This window comes from Melospiza georgiana, chromosome 9 (assembly GCF_028018845.1).
Source record: "Melospiza georgiana isolate bMelGeo1 chromosome 9, bMelGeo1.pri, whole genome shotgun sequence".
NCBI classification, from domain to species: domain Eukaryota; kingdom Metazoa; phylum Chordata; class Aves; order Passeriformes; family Passerellidae; genus Melospiza; species Melospiza georgiana.
The window spans coordinates 21,259,147-21,276,236 of NC_080438.1; the positions used below are offsets into that span (position 1 = coordinate 21,259,147).

At 44.4% G+C, this 17,090-nt stretch overlaps 1 protein-coding gene across 9 annotated transcripts in view; it reads left to right on the forward strand.

Annotated features, from left to right (window-relative positions):
• PTPRF (protein tyrosine phosphatase receptor type F) overlaps positions 1-17,090 on the forward strand; it is a 244,718-nt gene that overhangs the window by 122,046 nt on the left and 105,582 nt on the right. For all 9 annotated transcript variants that reach the window (XM_058030410.1, XM_058030402.1, XM_058030405.1 and 6 more), the window contains exon 4: positions 15,925-16,113. In XM_058030410.1, the coding sequence (XP_057886393.1) occupies positions 15,925-16,113 (189 nt within the window). The remainder of the gene's footprint in view (positions 1-15,924; positions 16,114-17,090) is intronic.

The following is a 17,090-nucleotide window of genomic DNA, read 5'->3' on the forward strand; positions in this document are numbered from 1 at the left end:
CCCAGCAAAAGCAGACCACACTGACATTTCCAACAAAACTATTGTGGAGATTGACATAGGGCCAATAGAGTGAAGAGATTTAGGATAGATGCAGCTAGACGGTGGAACAAAAATGCAACCCCAGAGAATTGAAACTGGGTGTATAGGAAGTAGAAAAACTGGTGGAACTTCAGATCTCAGCTGAGATGTTTGTTGATTCATAAAGGATTATTGTTTTATCTGGTACAACATGACTGTCATCATGTTCTGTGTGGCCTCAACCCTCATAACAGGGTTGATAGTTCAGGCTTAATTAGTTAAAATATCACATATGAAAGGCAAAAGAATAAGTGTCCATAGGACATGCAATGTCTGAAACCTTTGTGAGGACAAAATGGCTTAGAGATAATGCTCATAAATGGTTCTTAGTCTACAGCACAGTGATTACACTGTTAATTTTAGGAGGTTTTAAATTAAAATAAAGTTAGCTACCTTAAGAGGTTACCAAATTTTGTAAGCGCAAGCCTGCCCTAATTTGAGATGTAAGCAAAACAGGCCTCGCATGCAAAGACAAGAAGGCATTAGCAGTCAAAATCCTTGTCTTTCTTGACATATGAATAAGGGAGTTTGTGTGCAGGATGGAGCTGTACATGATACTGTCTGTGTAAATGCAAGGTCAAAGCAGATTCTAAATGGTATTGACTTTTCAAAGAGCATGTCACAAGGCAAACCTGAATTCTGCATAATCCCTGCAGTTTTATGCAAGTGAGGAAGAAGTACAACGAGGGCGCCAAAAAGAAATGTTGTTGAAGCCATAAACCAGGTGCAATTTTTGGCAGTCTTTCCACAAACCTGCTTAAGGCAGGAAGAAAGAAAAGCCTGCTTTCATTTGGAAAACTCATAAAGATTTGTGCAGCGAGTGCTGCAATTGTGAGTGTGTTGGTGGTGGCCATAAATACGGGTGAGTGAGAGGAGCTTGCAGGGTGCAGGGCTTGGCTGGCTCTGGCTCCCAGCTGACCTCCAGCCCTGGCAGCCCCTGGTTGTCCCCAAGGAGAGGAGAGTTGTTTTCTCCTCCCCATACTGATGTGAATTGTTTCCACACTTCTGCGTGTGGCACAAGCGGAAGAGAATACTTGAAGCACCAGAGTGTGAGGTCTCATTACCTTCAGTGGTTTTAGCCCTTTTAGCTACAAAGGTTATTAAATATCATGAAATTGACCAGGTTTCTTTAAGTTCAGCTACAGCACTTTTCCCAATTTGTGCTTAGATGAAAAAAGAAGACAGCAAAGGCTATCTATGAAAAAATGAGAAAATAAGAGTTATCTTAGATTCTTAAAAGAAGTTTGAAAACATGAAACAAAATTAGCAGTAATGTTTTGCCGACAAAGCTGCCTTCAGGAGGGATCTGTATCAGAACAAATAATGATGGCTAATGTTTTCTTCTCTCAGTCATTTTTAAAGGTCACTTCATGATCAAAATCTACTTGCTAATTTAATTTCTATTCTCAGTGTAAGTGAAGGATGATGCTGTTATTCTGTTTGCAGGTGGTTTGCAGGGGAGGATCAGTCCTTTGTGCTCGATATGTTGTGATTTGGGTCCAGAGCTTGTGCCTGTGGCAGGTCAGCTTCCCAGGCTGGTAGGGCCCTATTTCCCAACCCAGGATTTCTCAGGTGTTTTAATCAGAGGGCTCTCTGACTTTTCTAGAAAAAAAAAAATAAATTACACTATCCAGTGTAATGTTGCCTCATGGTACCAAATAAAAATTGTATTTTCACGTTCCTATTTATTTTTCTGGTTTTGCTTGCTGCTGTGTGGGCAGGCAAACTGTAGATTTGCCGTTCTGTAGCAAACCAGGGTTGTTCATAAACCACAAGTTGAGGGGGAGCTTTCTTCCTCTCCCTGCCTCACATTACCTTAGAGATTTTCTCTCCCTAGCTCTTTCCATTATTTTAGGATGCATGTTTCTGTCACAAGGCATGGAATCAGTTATGTTGCTGAGCAGAGTTCAGCAAAAACGAGAGAAAGAGAGAAGCCTAGGAAATGAAATATTTTGGAGAGTTGTATTAGCTTTGTGTCAAGGACTCAACAGACAATATGAAACTTGGGATTTTCAGCTCTCACATGGCAACATTCATGGCTTTTTGTGGGACATTTCCTTCCTGCTTTGTCACGGGGAATGCATGGGTTCTGTAGAGTTCTGCCTCAGGTTTGCTGCTGGGGAGATGTGGTGAAAATCCCAACAGCTGCCTGTCTGTCTGCTGGAGAGCCCTGTCTGCATTGTGACGCTTCAACAGCAGTTAGGTCAGATTGCATGGGTTTGTGGTTTCCCTGCCATTTCTGTCTCCTACAGAAGCGCCTGAGATCTTCCTCCAGATGCTGAACCACGGGTCTGGTCATGAGGAACTGAGTGTTGTCTGGAGAAGACTGGGACTGTGTTGGTTTTCACTGATAGGATGAGAATCTGCTTTATTTTCCCTCAGGCAGGTCATGGGTCTAAAACCCCTGTGTGAAAGGGAAGATGGTATTTTCCCAAGGAGTCTGAGCCCCCTGTGATCATCTCCACCATCAGAGACTCTTTGTGCAGGATGTCTCCTCCTGGCATTTTGTATTGTTGTTGGCTCAGTAAAAATGAGCAGCTGAGATTCAGCCTATTCCACTTCTGTCCTTGGAAAGGGTGTTCTCTTGTCCCAGGCAGGCTTGAGGCTGGCACCCCATCAGCTCTGAAAATCCCATCTATGTCTCTAGGGCTGCAGTAGAGTTTCCTGCTGATACTCTGAAAAGGGACACAGGGTGTTGTTTACTTGGTGCATGAAGGATGCCTAAGGCAGGAGTGCCAGCACTTCTTCTCTAGCTGAATTGTCTTGTCACCTGTAGCCTATGCACTGTATGGTGAGCTGGGAAAATAAGGATTCACATTATTTTTACCTGCAAGGAGATACCTGCCTCTGACATCCTGGAGGAAAGACTTACAGCAGCCTCTGCTTACAGAAAGTTTTCTTTTCTGTTAGTGGTTGCAGCTGGAAAAGCCATGCCTCATCTCTTGCTTGTAATTACATCAGTAGAGTGTCTTGGGAGAAGGTTAAATAGTCTTTTGTATATCAAATAAAGCCAGTGAACTTCACTGAAATCATTTAATGAAAACAGTCCTGATTATCTGTATATACTGCTGTGTGGTATTTTAAAAGAAGATCTTAAAGGGAAACATGGAATTGTTTAAGGCCTCTAAAGACTATAGTGCAGAGGCTATGCAGCAAATGCCTTTATAATCTAGGATCTGAAGTAGGCTTTGAATCCAATTGTGTTTTTTGCTGTTGTAAAACATGAGAGATTTTGATACAGTAACTCAGATTTAATACAGAATTTTCTTATTAACTGTTCTTCATGCACATCAGATTTTAGAGACTGAGCTAAAGGGCTCTGCACATCAAGGATGGAACTGACTCAAGGACAGAGCTATTAAGGTGTGTAATAATCAAGAGAGGAGAATTAATTGTCTTTAATTTGGCATAAATCCCAGGGACCATAACTTAGGTTATTAGGAATTCAGGGCCTATTTCCAATTAGTTCTACCCAAGCATGCTCACACATCCAGCTTGGGGAGTGTAATCCGTGAGAGTGTTAGCACAGCACTGGCTGACATGCTAATAAAGGACAGCCCTGCCTGACCCCTGCCTGTGTGGTCACTGCCAGCCCGTGTTTGCCCGGCAGTAAATCAAACTGTGCCATTGCTTTATCATTTCTGACACCTTGCAGTGAGCAGCTCAGTGTGTGTCAGCTGCTTGGGCAGCCTGTGCAGACAGAATCACCTGGGCCGTGCTGCAGCAGGTCAGAGAGGCAGCTGTGCCTTTTACACGCTGTTTTAGTCTTGGAGCTTCCTCCTAAGACATCTGCTCCAGCACAGCCCGGGTGTCTGCCCTTTAGGTGTATGAAATGTAAATAGTGCAATTGTTATCTGTACCAGAAAATCTGGTCTAACCTGAGCTGGGTTAAAGAAAGATGTAGCAGTGCTTTCCTGAGTTGGCAGCAGCAGCAGAAGCATGCACTGCGACTGCGTGGCTGCAAATGCAACACTTCCATGCTGAAAATGTGGGAGAGTGTGAGGGACTGCTCAGCCATGGGCAGCCAGTCACCCCTGCACACACCTGAGAGTGGGCACAGGTGCCTTGTCCTGTCCCACAACGGGGCTGGCTACTTCATACCCACCAGGAAATGGAAAAAACCACAGTAATATCACCCTTATTGTAAAGCTCTGTGTAAACATCTGAGGGTTTTAAGGAAATGTGGGCCTGGAGAGGTCGTGCAAGCTAGGCTGTGGGTGGCTTCCATCAAAACACCAAAAAAGGACTGGCAGGAACAGTGGTGGCCAGTGTGTATGTGAGGGGCAGAAGGAAAGATGGTTCAGAGCAAGGGAGGCAAACCAATTCATGCACTCAATTCTCCCTGTAATCATTTTCTGAGACCCCATGGAACTTTAGCCCATGTCTGTCAAATGCTGCCTGCCAATCATTCAGAAATGAAACCATACTCAGGGCAGGAGCACAGTGTCCCCTTATAGCTGTTCTCAATTTTGTTTATCCTGAACCTTTGCATGAGTTATTGCATGAGTAGATCCTGAGAAGTCCACAGTGATTACCTCCTCCTTCTGTGATTTCCCAAATCAAAAAGAATAAGAATTAAGGAAACCTCAATAGCTACTGTGAAAAGTGCTCCTTCCAACCACTAATGTATGGAGCTAGTGCTGGAATCTTCCTTAAAAAAGCTGGAATGACAATGCAGTTGCAAAATAGCAGGTTGTCTTTAAGATTTCAAGGCCAACAATCCTTCCATTTTCAAGAGAGGAAAAACCTTTTTAAAGCTTCCCTTAATTTAATTTTCCAGCACAGTGAAGCTGAAGCTTGCCAAATCCAGGTATCTTTGTAGCTTTCTTGGTTTTATTTTGCAGATGTAACATTTTGGGGGGAAAGGCAGGGACCATATTTACAGAAAATGCAACCTTCCACCTGACAAGTCAGAGTTACATGCCACTAAACTGTGCAGCCCTCCTCACTTGCCAGGGAAAAGCAGGGGAAACCTAAAATTTCTGTGGTAGTCGTTTGATAAATTAAACCTTTCACTACCAGCAAATATGTCTTAAGTTAGGTAATGCATTTTCCCTGATCAGGAAAGGAATTTCAGCTGATTTCCTGCATTTGGTTATATTAAGATGAGTACCACAGGAGCCAAGAGGTGCCTTTTTTTTCTTTTTTTTTTTTTAATCTACTTGGTCTTGATGTGATTTCACTGCCAGCTTTCCATTTATCTGTTGCGTGCTCTTTAATTCATGAAGGCCTGCACTGGGGACTTGTTTAAAACCTTGGCTGAAATTGTCAGCCACTCCTTTTATTGCACATCTTTCTGAAAAGATGGGTGTTGTGGCAAAGCAGTAAATAGGATATTGAGCCTCTGCAACACTTGCTATCTGTAAAAAGAAGAGTATGTCCTCTGTTAAACTCTGAGTAATTACATCACCCCAGCATTAAAAAACCATCACTTGTCTGGCAACAGTGTCTTACTTGTGTTTGCATGTAGCCATTGGTTTACTGTGGGCCTTTCTACATCCTCCTGTCTCTAAAGGCTGTTAGGGTAACCAGAGTCTCCAGCTAAAGTGATGTTGGAGGCAGTGCAATTAATGGATTTTCTAGAAAGTGATGGTTTAACATAAGACATAAAACATAATAAGAGGATATTTCTGTCTTTGGCTCTGGTCAAGGCTTTCTGTGTTTTACCTTTTATAAAAAGTCAGTGCCTCACCAAGTAAATAAAGTTATTTACCCAAGATATTTTCTGTGATGGAGTTTTTTGAAACTCCTGCATGGAAAGCAGTGATGCCATGCCACTGATCTGTTGGGTGAAGCTCTTTTTACAGTTCTTGAGGAATTCCATGCTAGCAGACCCTCTGTGCCTGAGCTAGCTGCAACAAAACAAGTCCACTGAAACTTCACATTTATTGTTTCATTTGAAAATAGAATTTCTCTGAAAAAAGGTACCGGAGAAACTTTATCAGTGTCACAGAGCTACCGTACATCAATATGTGAATATTTCTTAGAGATTTTTAAAGGTTACTTTCTTTCTGAATACTACAAAGAAATAATGCTTTGGACTATAAATTTAATTTGTGTTTTACTGTATTGGCCTTTACTGGGACTGGTTCTATGTACTGTTTTTGCTAGCTATTTTATATGATTTATGAGCATTTGCTCAAACCACACTTTGCTACAAGTGAGGAAATGGCAGATGGAACCACGTGCACGAGACTCTCATGATAAGGCAGGAGGGGATGGTGCTGGAGGAAGGGTGTGGAGTGAGGGAAGAGGCAATTTGGAGAGGAGGCAGAGCAGGCTGTTGGGCACCTGGGCTGGTGCTTTTCAGCTTGTTGGCTGCAGAGGAGCCTTGCTCTTGTAAGAACTGTGCTCATCCTCCTTTCCCACACCCACACACCTTGATTGCTACCTTTGGGATTCAGAGTTTCTCAGCATCACAGAGCTACTCCGTCCCATAGCTTGGCAGTTTTGGAGGTTGATTCCAAAAAGTTTCATTTTAGTCCTTGAGATCAGAGAACAAAAAGGTGTTTCAGGAGGACATTCTTTGGGAGTAGAAGTAATCCTTGTTTTCCTTTAAAGCTCTGGCTGGTTGTGAATGCCAGAAGTAGAGTATTTTTGTGCTTTCTCTAACAACTCTCTAGCTCCTCCCCAGTACAACTTGAGGTTTCCATTTTCAAGCTGTGCAGCTTTCCAGCCACTCTGCCCCCAGCCTGAAGCTCTGTGTGGCATTGTTTTGGCCCAAGTGCAGGACCCAACACTTGGCCTTGTTGAACCTCACAGTTTTGGCCTCAGCCAGTCAGTCCAGCCTGTCCAGAGCCCTCCTACCCTCCAGCAGATGGACATTTTCTCCCAGCCTGGTGTGGTCTGTAAACTGACAGGGTGCCCTCAATCCCTGTGCTGTTTGCTCAAGGGGCTTTGTTTGGGGGTGCTGGTGAGGGTGAAAGGCAGACAGGAGGGAGGTCATTCTCTCCTGAAAAAGTCGTCAGTCCTTGCTCATCCATGTTGTCTGAATACCTTCCTTTTTCAGTAGCTTAGATGCAAGGAAAAGCAGTACCTTTTCTTTCCCATGTTGGAGCAATTGCTGGAAAAGAAGACTTTTTCAGCAGGACGTTATGTCAAAACACACAACTTGTTCACATCCTTGAACAAAGTTTTTGCTTGAGACTTGTTGGCCAGTGATGCTCTGACAGGCTGCAGTGTTCCCCGGAGCAGGAGAAGCCTGGGTTGACAATGATGCAACAGGCTGCAGAAAGGAAGCAAATCAGATTTTAGCACAATCTAGCCCTTTCAGAAGGAGTTAAGTGACCGAAAATCTTACATTCTGGCCTGTGAAGTGGAAATGAACAGATTTAGTATTCCAGCTGAGTGGCAACAGGAATGCTTCACTTTAATCTGAAACTTGATGTTAGAAAGCGTGGGAGAGCTCTGCTGTCAGATTAGCTCCGTTCTCATGCCCTTTTCCCTGCACTGAACTGCAACCAAACATACATGGATCAAAAGTCAAATGCTCTATTAATTTAACCACACGTTGGATTTAATGGCATATGGTAATGCATTATTGATTGCACATCTTAAAACTGAAAATCTTTATGCTAATAGCACCTCACATCAGGGCAGGTAGTATGAAAAATGCAGTGGATTAATAAATGACTTTGACTACGGGTAAGGGCTGTTGCCATGCTTTTCCTTGTAAAGATTGAAGTTTTGGGTGTATTTTAGTGGGGGTGTGTTTATATATTTTGTCACAGGGAAATGTGCAGTAGCAATAATTATGTTGCATTTCTGAGTATAAAATATTAGAATGCAACAATGGTTTGAAAACAGTTCTACAGGCAGTTGTATTCAACAGCTGGTACCAACAAATGGCACAGTCCTGCCTGAAAGCACAGCGTGGTCGACTTTTACTGTTCTTTTACTATGGAGTCTTAATAGCTGGCTGCAAAACCCTTCTGAATTCATGCTTTTGAAGAACTTTTGTGAGTTTTTTCAATGCATACTTCCAGCTGATGAGGGGTTTTTTTTGTAGTAGTTACTGAAAGAGCCTAGCCTTATTTATCAGCTGTTGGATATGACCCAGAAAACTCTATTTTTACCTACTTGAAATCATGCTGTAATTTTGAGGGAGGAAATAAATTATTTTTTTTTTCTCGCCAAACAAGGATTTAAAAAAGAGTGCTTGCTCAGCCAGGGAGTCTTGCAGATATGTTCTATTTCTGTGCAAGCTCTTCCTCATCCACATTTTTGACATTTCTTGATGTAGTTTTTGCTGTGCTATACAATGAACCCTCAAATGACTCTCAGTGCCATACAGTCTAAGCTCTTTTAGTTCTTCACTAACATGACCAACTAGATGCTGTGTTTTTTCAGGAAAATGCTTGTTTCAATGTGTCTTCAGCTTTGAGTTGTTTGTGGGCACTGCTTTACACTTGTGGCAGAGTAGCAGGCTTGGGGCAGAGGTCCAGGCTGTTCCTCACATCCTGAGGCTTTGTATCACACTTGCCAGTGCTCTGTGAGGCTGTGTCATCACCTTGGAGAAGCTCTGCCCTGTGGCACAGAGTTTGTTTGGCCTAAGCAGAGAAGCTTCTGCTATCATCTTTCTTCTGGAGTTTTTAAATTCTTTTAGATATATTTGGTATCTTGGTCTTGGAGAAACTCAAGTTTAGAGCCAGGGCTACAAGCGTGATTGTCATCATGAGGAAACCAGAATGGAAAGCCAGAAGAGATAGCTGGGTTGACAGAAGGATGTTGTGGTGGTAGGGATTTCGTAAATGCCACCTCTGACTGTTGCAGTCTAATCTGATCAAGCTGTAAATAATTGTTTTCTTCCAGGATGGGTTGAGGTCTCCTAGTTGGCTGCAGACTCGGCAGCTGACACAATACAGGGCAGAAGTTGTTATTACTTGGGAAGATCCCTAAACTAAGAACTGCAACAGTGGGTTGTGGGTGCACACCCTTAATTTGGCCAGGTTTGTGACTTACCTCTGCTCTGAGTCAGCTTCAGCAGCTGTTAATCATCGTTGTGTTGCCTCTGTTGAGCACAGGGTTATCTGTGAAGGAGAGAGAGGAGTTGCCTGTTGCCCAGTGCCAGTGAACATGGCAGGTGTGGGGCGCTCAGCCCTGGCAGGGGACAGACAGGTTGCTGCAGTGACTGTGTGTTACCTGAGCCCTGTGTGTGGAGAGAAGCAGCGCAGGGACTTGGCAGGAGCACAGCCTGGTTCCTCATCAGAGCGAGTTGGGAGGTGCTGCTGTGTCTTACTCTTGGGAGCACCTGCCTCTGCAAAGCCATCCTGCTCCCTCTGAGATAACCAGGTGCTTGGGATGGCCACCTGCACTGCTGAGAAACGATTGGTGGCTTGTAAATGGAGATAATTGCTGTCCAGACATGAGAGGCCAATGTCAGCAGTGCCCTTCTGGCACTGGAAGGGTAGCACTGTCTCCATCAGGTGTTTTATGGGCTCATAAGCTCTGGAACAAGCAGGTCCTGTGAGCTCCCACGCTGTGAGCCCCTGGAGCAGCAATCTGCTTGACAGTTTATCCTCTTCTGCCATGTCTAGTCTCGTATTTTCTTGAATTTTCCTTACAGTACTTTCTTTGTTTTGAACTGACTCAGATTCTTTCTTTTGTGAGCTGTTTTGCTGGTGCTGTGATCTTTATAAGAGATAGCAAATACTTTGTTTACTGTAAGCTCTTGTGCAGTAATTCATGTGGTTACACCATGAAACAGAGAAGTCCTTCTGGAGCTTGTTTCCACACCCACCCATTCATCTGTGCCCTTCTCCCCATTTTCAGTACTCGGCTTCAGCATGTCACGTTGGCATGATGTCATACAAAGCCAGCAGATTTGTCATTAAAAGCCTTGTCATCAATAGATGACTGTTTGTATTTTCTGCCTGCCTGAAACTGTCTTATACTTACTAACCCAGTAATTAAGACTGTGCTGCCTTTGAAACAGGTTGGTTTCACTGCCCCACCTTTTCCCTCGGCGATTACGAGGCGGTGCCAGTGTCGAGGGGGGTATTCATTAGCCGGGATGAGACTTGGCTCCGCAGCCAGCTCGCACAAACGCGCTCCGCCCGCCGCTCCCGCATGGGCGGTAGCCCAGTACCATGAATTTGGATGATATTTGTGGTGCACCTCTTTAGGGACTTGTGTAAGGATGCAGAAAGAGAGCGTTGCCTCAAAATGGCTGATAAAATGCTCTTTGTGCAGCTTCAGTTGAACCTGAACAGAGTGATGTCAGGGTTTTCTTATCATGTAAAGTGATGCCCGTTCTTCAGGGCCGCTGGATTGCTCGGCTGCTTTTGATTGTCTTGAGGTAATTGAATAGCTGTGCCGTGTAACCTGTGCTGAAGGAATCAGGGCTGTTTATTCAGCAAACAGATGTCCTGCTTTGTGGTGTGCTCACAATGGTACTGGCTTGTGTCTTTCATTAGTAAATATTGCCAACTTCCCAGGCTATCGTCCTTGCGCTGATAATTCTGCGTTTGCAAATGCGTTTCTGTGTCGCAAAGAGAGATTTGGAAGCTTGCAAAATTCACAAAGTAATTCCTTTGATCCATCAGGAAAGAGTCTGTCAGTAGACAAGGGTTATCCCTGCAACATCCTGTGCTACAGTGCATCAAACCGCCACATCTGGACAGGATCAGTTCAGCCCTGGTGACGTGAGCTGGGTGTGATCCCAGCCTGCCTCACCAAACGGATAAGGAACATGTGAAATAGCTTTTGGTTTGTATATCCTGCTCCTGTGCAATGCTGACCACAGTCAAACACATTTATCAGAGATCTCTCTGCCCTCAATCCATTTCCTGGCTTGTCCCTAGCACCACACACTCCTGAGTGGTTTCAGATAGCTGGCAGAACTGAAAACAAAGCAGCTTTGTGTTTTAATCATCCCTGCCGAGATCCTAAAATTGATGTTGATCTGGAAGTTCTTCAGCTGATGGAGGCTGGCGGCAGCCAGTGGCCCAGATAAGCCATTTCCAGCCCTGTATGGGGATAAGGCCCAATATCTCACTTGAAAGGAGTTGAGAGCACCCCTTCCAGAGGGGCAGTGGTTTTGATGGATTGTAAGAGATTTACCCTCGCAGCTGTAGCTGTAATGTATAGAAAAGCTACTTTTTCCTATTTTCAAATTATATTTGGTATCATTTTTTAACTCTCCCTCAGCAGTCTGAACAATTGGACTCATGATAGTAAGCAAGCTTGGCTTTTATAGGAAGAAGAATGTGACAAATAACTCCCATAAACATGTTTACAGTTTGCACTATCATTTCTAAAATACCATTTCCTATGTTGACACAGAGGAAATAAACAGTGGTAGGGGGAAGGTTTTACAGGTGCCAAGTTAGGATATGATCCCCCCAAAACACAACTGCTTGGCTGCAAGAGCAGTGAGTGCTGTACAGTGTTTGTGCTGCTAGCAATTTGATATTCAGCTCCTCCAACTTTTCTGTCCTGTGGGAGATTACAAGTTTTCAGCAAAATCCTGGGGGTAATCCTGCAGGATTCAGCTGTCAACAGCTGTGCTCACCACAGACTCCTCTGCAGGCCATTTTTGCAAGCAGCTGTTATCTACACACCATTCCATGCTGGGGCTGATCCGTGCTTCTTGTAAGACGTAAATTGCAATTGCCTCTATGTCCCTTATCATCACTTGATATTTCGAGTGATGCAGAAAATAAGGACACACCAAGGGGTATGTCTCTCACAGCAGCATCCTCAGGAAAGGTAGTTCTCTGGGGAGCTGGGGAACAAGCCGGGTAATTGTAGCTGCTCTAAAGGAGGTCTCCACTCCAGTTTGGGGCTGTGGGAAAGATTTCCTACCTTAGCTTTTCCCTTAAAGATGAGAAATCTTTGGCACAAAAGAGCTGTATGAGAGCAGGGGTTAGATTTCTGTCACCTCAGAAAGAAGATTAGCAAAGGGAGCTGTCAAGTGAGAGGAGATATCCTCTGCCCATGCTGTCATGCTAGATGCCAGAGGGACATTCCTGTCTCCTTGGTGACTGCTGCTAGCAAGACCTTAGCCTGGTTGTGGATTTTCTAAGTTTCAGTTTGTAACTGCAAAACCCACTCATTTGTTCTTTTCTCTCTTTTTATTTCCCTCTCCTTCCCTCCTGCTTCTCTCCTCAATTCCTGCTTTCCTCTGTCATTTCTGCTGCTGCTGCTCTACTCTGTGGAGGCAGTTAGAGTTTGCAGTGCCCCCAGAACTCCTGTTGTGCCTGCATTTTGCCTGCTCTAACCTAATGTCTACCTTCTGAAAGTACCTGAAACTCAGAAATAAAAGCTGGTTTCGATGGTATGCACTTGAAAGCAGATTCACAGCCTGTTCTAATGTGCAGTGAAGGCACACTGGCTATCCTGAAATAAAACCAAGTGCTGACAACCTCATTTTCTCAAATAAGAGTATCCTCGTATTGGCTGGAATAGGAGGTTGGCTATTACTGACAAGCTCCGTGTGCAGACAAGTTAGTACAGAGAGCAAGGGCTGAAAGGAGCCGAGGCATGACTGAGCCTCATAATTATACCCAGATTAGACTTCTGCCTGAGGGCAAGGCACGGCAGGAGCAGCTCTGAGCTGCTGTCGTGGTCTGTAGTGTTTGAGCACAGACACATCCCTTGCAGTCCCAGTGCAGTCAGCAGCGCCAGGCCCGGCTGGAACACAGCTCTGTTATCTCTCCAGGAGTGCTGCTGACGGGGCACGTGTGGGCTTGTTCTGGGCTGGGCTCTGCCCTGTGGCCAGCTCAGGTTTGCTGCAAAGCCAGTCTTTTCCAGGAGGGTTTTGGGGGTCTGCCAGAGACACACAGTACCTGGGACAGCTGGAGTGGTTGAGGCTCCCCATTTCATGATGGCACAGGGACACCTTGGACCACCTCTGGAGAAGGTGCTTGTTCTCCTCTTGAGTATATCCCCAGATGTTCTGAGCTTGTCCCCAGCACATGTTCCCTGAAGCTACCATGGAACTAACAGCAGGTGAGCTCCAGCCTCTGGGTGTCTGAGGTGTCATCAGAGACCAGCTGTCAGATTTCCCTAGGCATCTCATCACACAATGATGTGACTTGGGACTACAGCCTCCTGGAATCACACTGCTGCTCTTAAACACCAGTGCTGCCTTTGTGTTCAATTGACAAGGGATGCCAGCACTGCTTGCTGGAGTTCTTCCAGGCTTGCACAGAAACTGGGCTGTACCAGTACCAGTGCTAGCCCAGGAAACGTGCTGTTGTTCTATGAAGGATGCACCATTTCTCTACTACTGTCATTTGCCACAATAGTTTTGGGGCTGGTATGCAGTTAAAAGGGAAAAGACTGTGCACTGCATGAGCCTTGCATGGCTGTGCTTGTCTGTGTCCAGCACAGCGTGGGGTGTGAGTACTGTGCCCCTCTGTTCAGCTGATGAGTGCCCAGTGTTCTCAGCGGGGCTCTGTAATGACTTGGTCCTGCAGGGGGTGGATGGCGTGGGAGCAGCCTTGTATTTAACTCAAGAGTGTAGAAAAGGCTTGAGCCAGGAGTTCCAGTACAGCAGAGGCAGCTTTGCTGCTGCGTGTTTGTAATCAGTGTCTCTCTGTTGTACTCCCTGAAGTCAAGGTTAGATGGTGTAATTTCTGCTGGTCTGTCCTCATCACAAACTGCTAATTCTGATTGAACAGTCACTCCAGTGCAGCAGACTGGTCGTGTACCTGTGGATCAGACACTGTGAAGGACTCTCTGGTCTCTCTCCTGTCTGTGGTCAGGGATCGTTGAAGACAGGAAAGAGATTTCATGTACAATTGCTGGTTTGTTTCAGGTTTGCTTTTAGCTATGTGCTAAGCCTCTACACAGACTTTGGATGAAGTTAACTGGGTGATACTTAGCTCAGTGCATTCTTTGTAAAATCTTGTGCAAACCAGAAAAGATTGTCAGTGGTAATCGTGGTGATTAGATTAGATCACTTCAGGATTTCAGCCTCCCCAGAGTAAACATCTGTTTTCAATACCCTAAATGGCAAAGTGCTGCACTATGGGCACACTTGGTCTTCCTTAATCCAAGGGACTGACTTTATTTACTGCTTTTTCTATGTATCTTCCTTTGCTTTTAAGTCTGTACTGTGTTGTACTTTTGTGTGTACCCTTCTTTTGTTTCTTTTCAGCCATGTAGGAGTATACATTGTGGTTGCTCAGTATTGAGTGCTTCTGTTGCTTGCTATTGAATGCTGGTGCTGGTGTCATTCCAGTTAAGCTCTGTGTACCTTTTGTCTCTGAAAATCAATGGAGAGCAAATTTAAAAGGAACTAAATTTCATAGTACCTTTCATTTAAAAAAAAAATAATTCCATTTATGTTTGCTCATGATGAGAGAGGTTCTCAGGAGGTTGATCTGAAAGACAAAATAGAGTTTGTGCTTTTAATAAACATCAGGAGCCTTTTTTCCTGTAGAAAACCTTGAATGCTTCATGTCACTCTCATCTAAATTATATTCCCAGGCATTTTTTTGTTTCTAGCAGATGTTGCCTTGTGCTGCAGTCTTGATGTGCAAACAAGTCAAGGGTCTTGGGAATTCTCTAGAGATCTTAGGTAGACATGTGCAAGATGAGCTGCCACAGGCCATGTTTGTGCTGCAGGTGTGGCAGTAGAGGTAGCAGGAAGCACCTGAGGTGACCTATTGCTGGTATCTTCCTGTGAGCAGTACAGATGTGCAGTGGTAGCAGGAAAAATCAGATTGCAGCAAGTTCAGACTCCTCTGGGACTTGGGAAGATGCTAAGGTCTTGTTTGTTTAAACACTGCAGTGGGCTGGAAGCCTTGCAGAATAGAATTTGCCAAAGAAGAAGTTTGCTTAAGGTTCCTTAAAACAGGGAAAAAAGGAACATACTGAAAATAATTGAGTTTCTGGTGCCTTAAAAGCTTCTTAATGTTCTTCAAGTTATTTTTTTCTGCGAAAGTATGTTCTTTTGATTGCAGTTCAGGCTTAGCAGAGTACAGTACATCTTGCCACAGAATGAATAAGTGAGCTCAGTTCTGCAGCTGCTATTGAATGATGATGTTGGAGCATGCCTTGGCTTATCAGTGAAGGCTGCCTAATGTATTCCACCCAGCCTACCTGAGCGTGCTCTGCAGCAACAAACCCAATTAACTGTTTTTCTACCCACTGTATGAATGATCTCAGCGGTTAAGGGGGTGCTTTGTTTCACAGGATTGTAGTAAGCCATGCCAGAGCATGCACTGGCCATTTCTTGCACGCCTCTGTTGCTTCCTACAGCCCAGAAAATGCACGAGGAGCTTGCCACAGCACAGTCTGGCCAGGCAGCTCATGAGCAGAGTGTGGCTCATTAGCTTTACATCCATTAGTTTCTAAAAGCCTTCAGAATCAGATTTGGAAGCGTGAAGAAGAAATTTACAGTCTATCCTACCAATGTGACAGAATGATGCAAGTTTAAAAAAAAAAGGAAAAATGAAAAAAAAATGGGCCTCTCTGGGTCTTTCTAAGGGATTTTATTGTTTAGTTGTTGTTTCTCAAGATGCCTCAAACTATTTGGCTTTGTGTTTGTCTGTTATCTTCAACTCAGTCCTCCCACAAAAAGTCAAATACCTGCTATTCCTGAATTATTAACAACAATGGATGGAGCTTACGTATCAATGAAAATTATGAACGTTTCCCAAGGCAATTGATTTAAATGGAGTTAAATTTAGTGGAAGCTTCTATTGGTGTAATGAATGCTCATTATAGAGCCTAATGTGCTTTAAGGGCTTGATAACCTTCTCAGTAGGGAAGTCAGGCTGCTGTTTTCCAGCAGAGGCACAGATGCTGTAGAGTGGCACTGCTGTCACTGCAACTGTATCCCGTTGCTGGGCTGGAGTGTTCCTCTTTAACCTTGTGTGTTTTTTCCTCTTGCAGAGGACCACCTCCCTGCTGGCTTCCCCACCATCGACATGGGCCCGCAGCTGAAGGTGGTGGAGAAGGCCCGCACGGCCACCATGCTCTGTGCTGCCAGTGGGAACCCTGACCCCGAAATCTCCTGGTTCAAGGACTTCCTGCCCGTGGACACTGCCACCAGCAATGGGCGAATCAAGCAGCTCCGCTCGGGTAAGGTAGCCAAGCAAGTAAGCCTCCCCAGCCTCCTCATCTTCCCCCCTTTTCTCTTTACACGCTGCTGTTATATTTTCACTGAAATGCAGTTCTAAACCCAAATGTCAATTTGCTCTGAGCTTGTTTCTTTTACGATGTAAAAGCAGTTTTTGGAGCTGATCCTCTCTGGCAGGATATCGTGGCTTGTTAAAATGTCTGTTAGAGTGGACGTGCCTTTTGGAACATCACCTGAATATCTTCTGCAGTAGACTGTCTTGATATTGCCCCAAATCCTTGGTAGGCTCAGACATTTCACTACCAACTCAGTGGGTCTCAGGTGTTTTTAACAGGAGCACAGTGCAAATGAGGATAATGAGACACTGGTTGAGATTTTACAATGTCATATGCAACTTTACTCCTTATACACACTCTGCAAGACAATGCTCTGCTTTCTGTTGAGCTCATTGCCATCCTTACTATGTGACACCACAAGCAAAAAGAAAAATAAAAAAAAAAGCAATTCTGTGGATTTCAAAGGAAATGGACACAGTTTTGAAATATACAATTTATTTTTGATTCTTTTGTGTGACAAGCCAAATACTAGCTTTTGAAATACAGATGGTTACTTCTTGGAGGTGGCTAAGAATGCACTCATTTTAGCAAGGAATTCTTGTTTTTCTACTGCACTGTTCAATCTCCCAGGAGTGTAAGGCTCATTAGAGAATTAAAGAAAATAAAACATTGCTTTATTCACTGATGAAGTTGAGCTCCACAGTATGAATTAGAGTGGCTGTTTAACAAGGCACAGCACAACTACACAGCAGCTTTAGTCTGGGGAAAAAGCCCCCAGTGCCCTACACAAAGTACAGAAGGGACCAGAGCTGGAACAACTTTGGTCTGGACAGATGTCATGCTTAAATATGAAGCAGACTGCCTTGCTTGGCCACAGTTTTCTGTGGGTACTCAAAAGCTATTTGTTACAAGTGCTGCTGCCA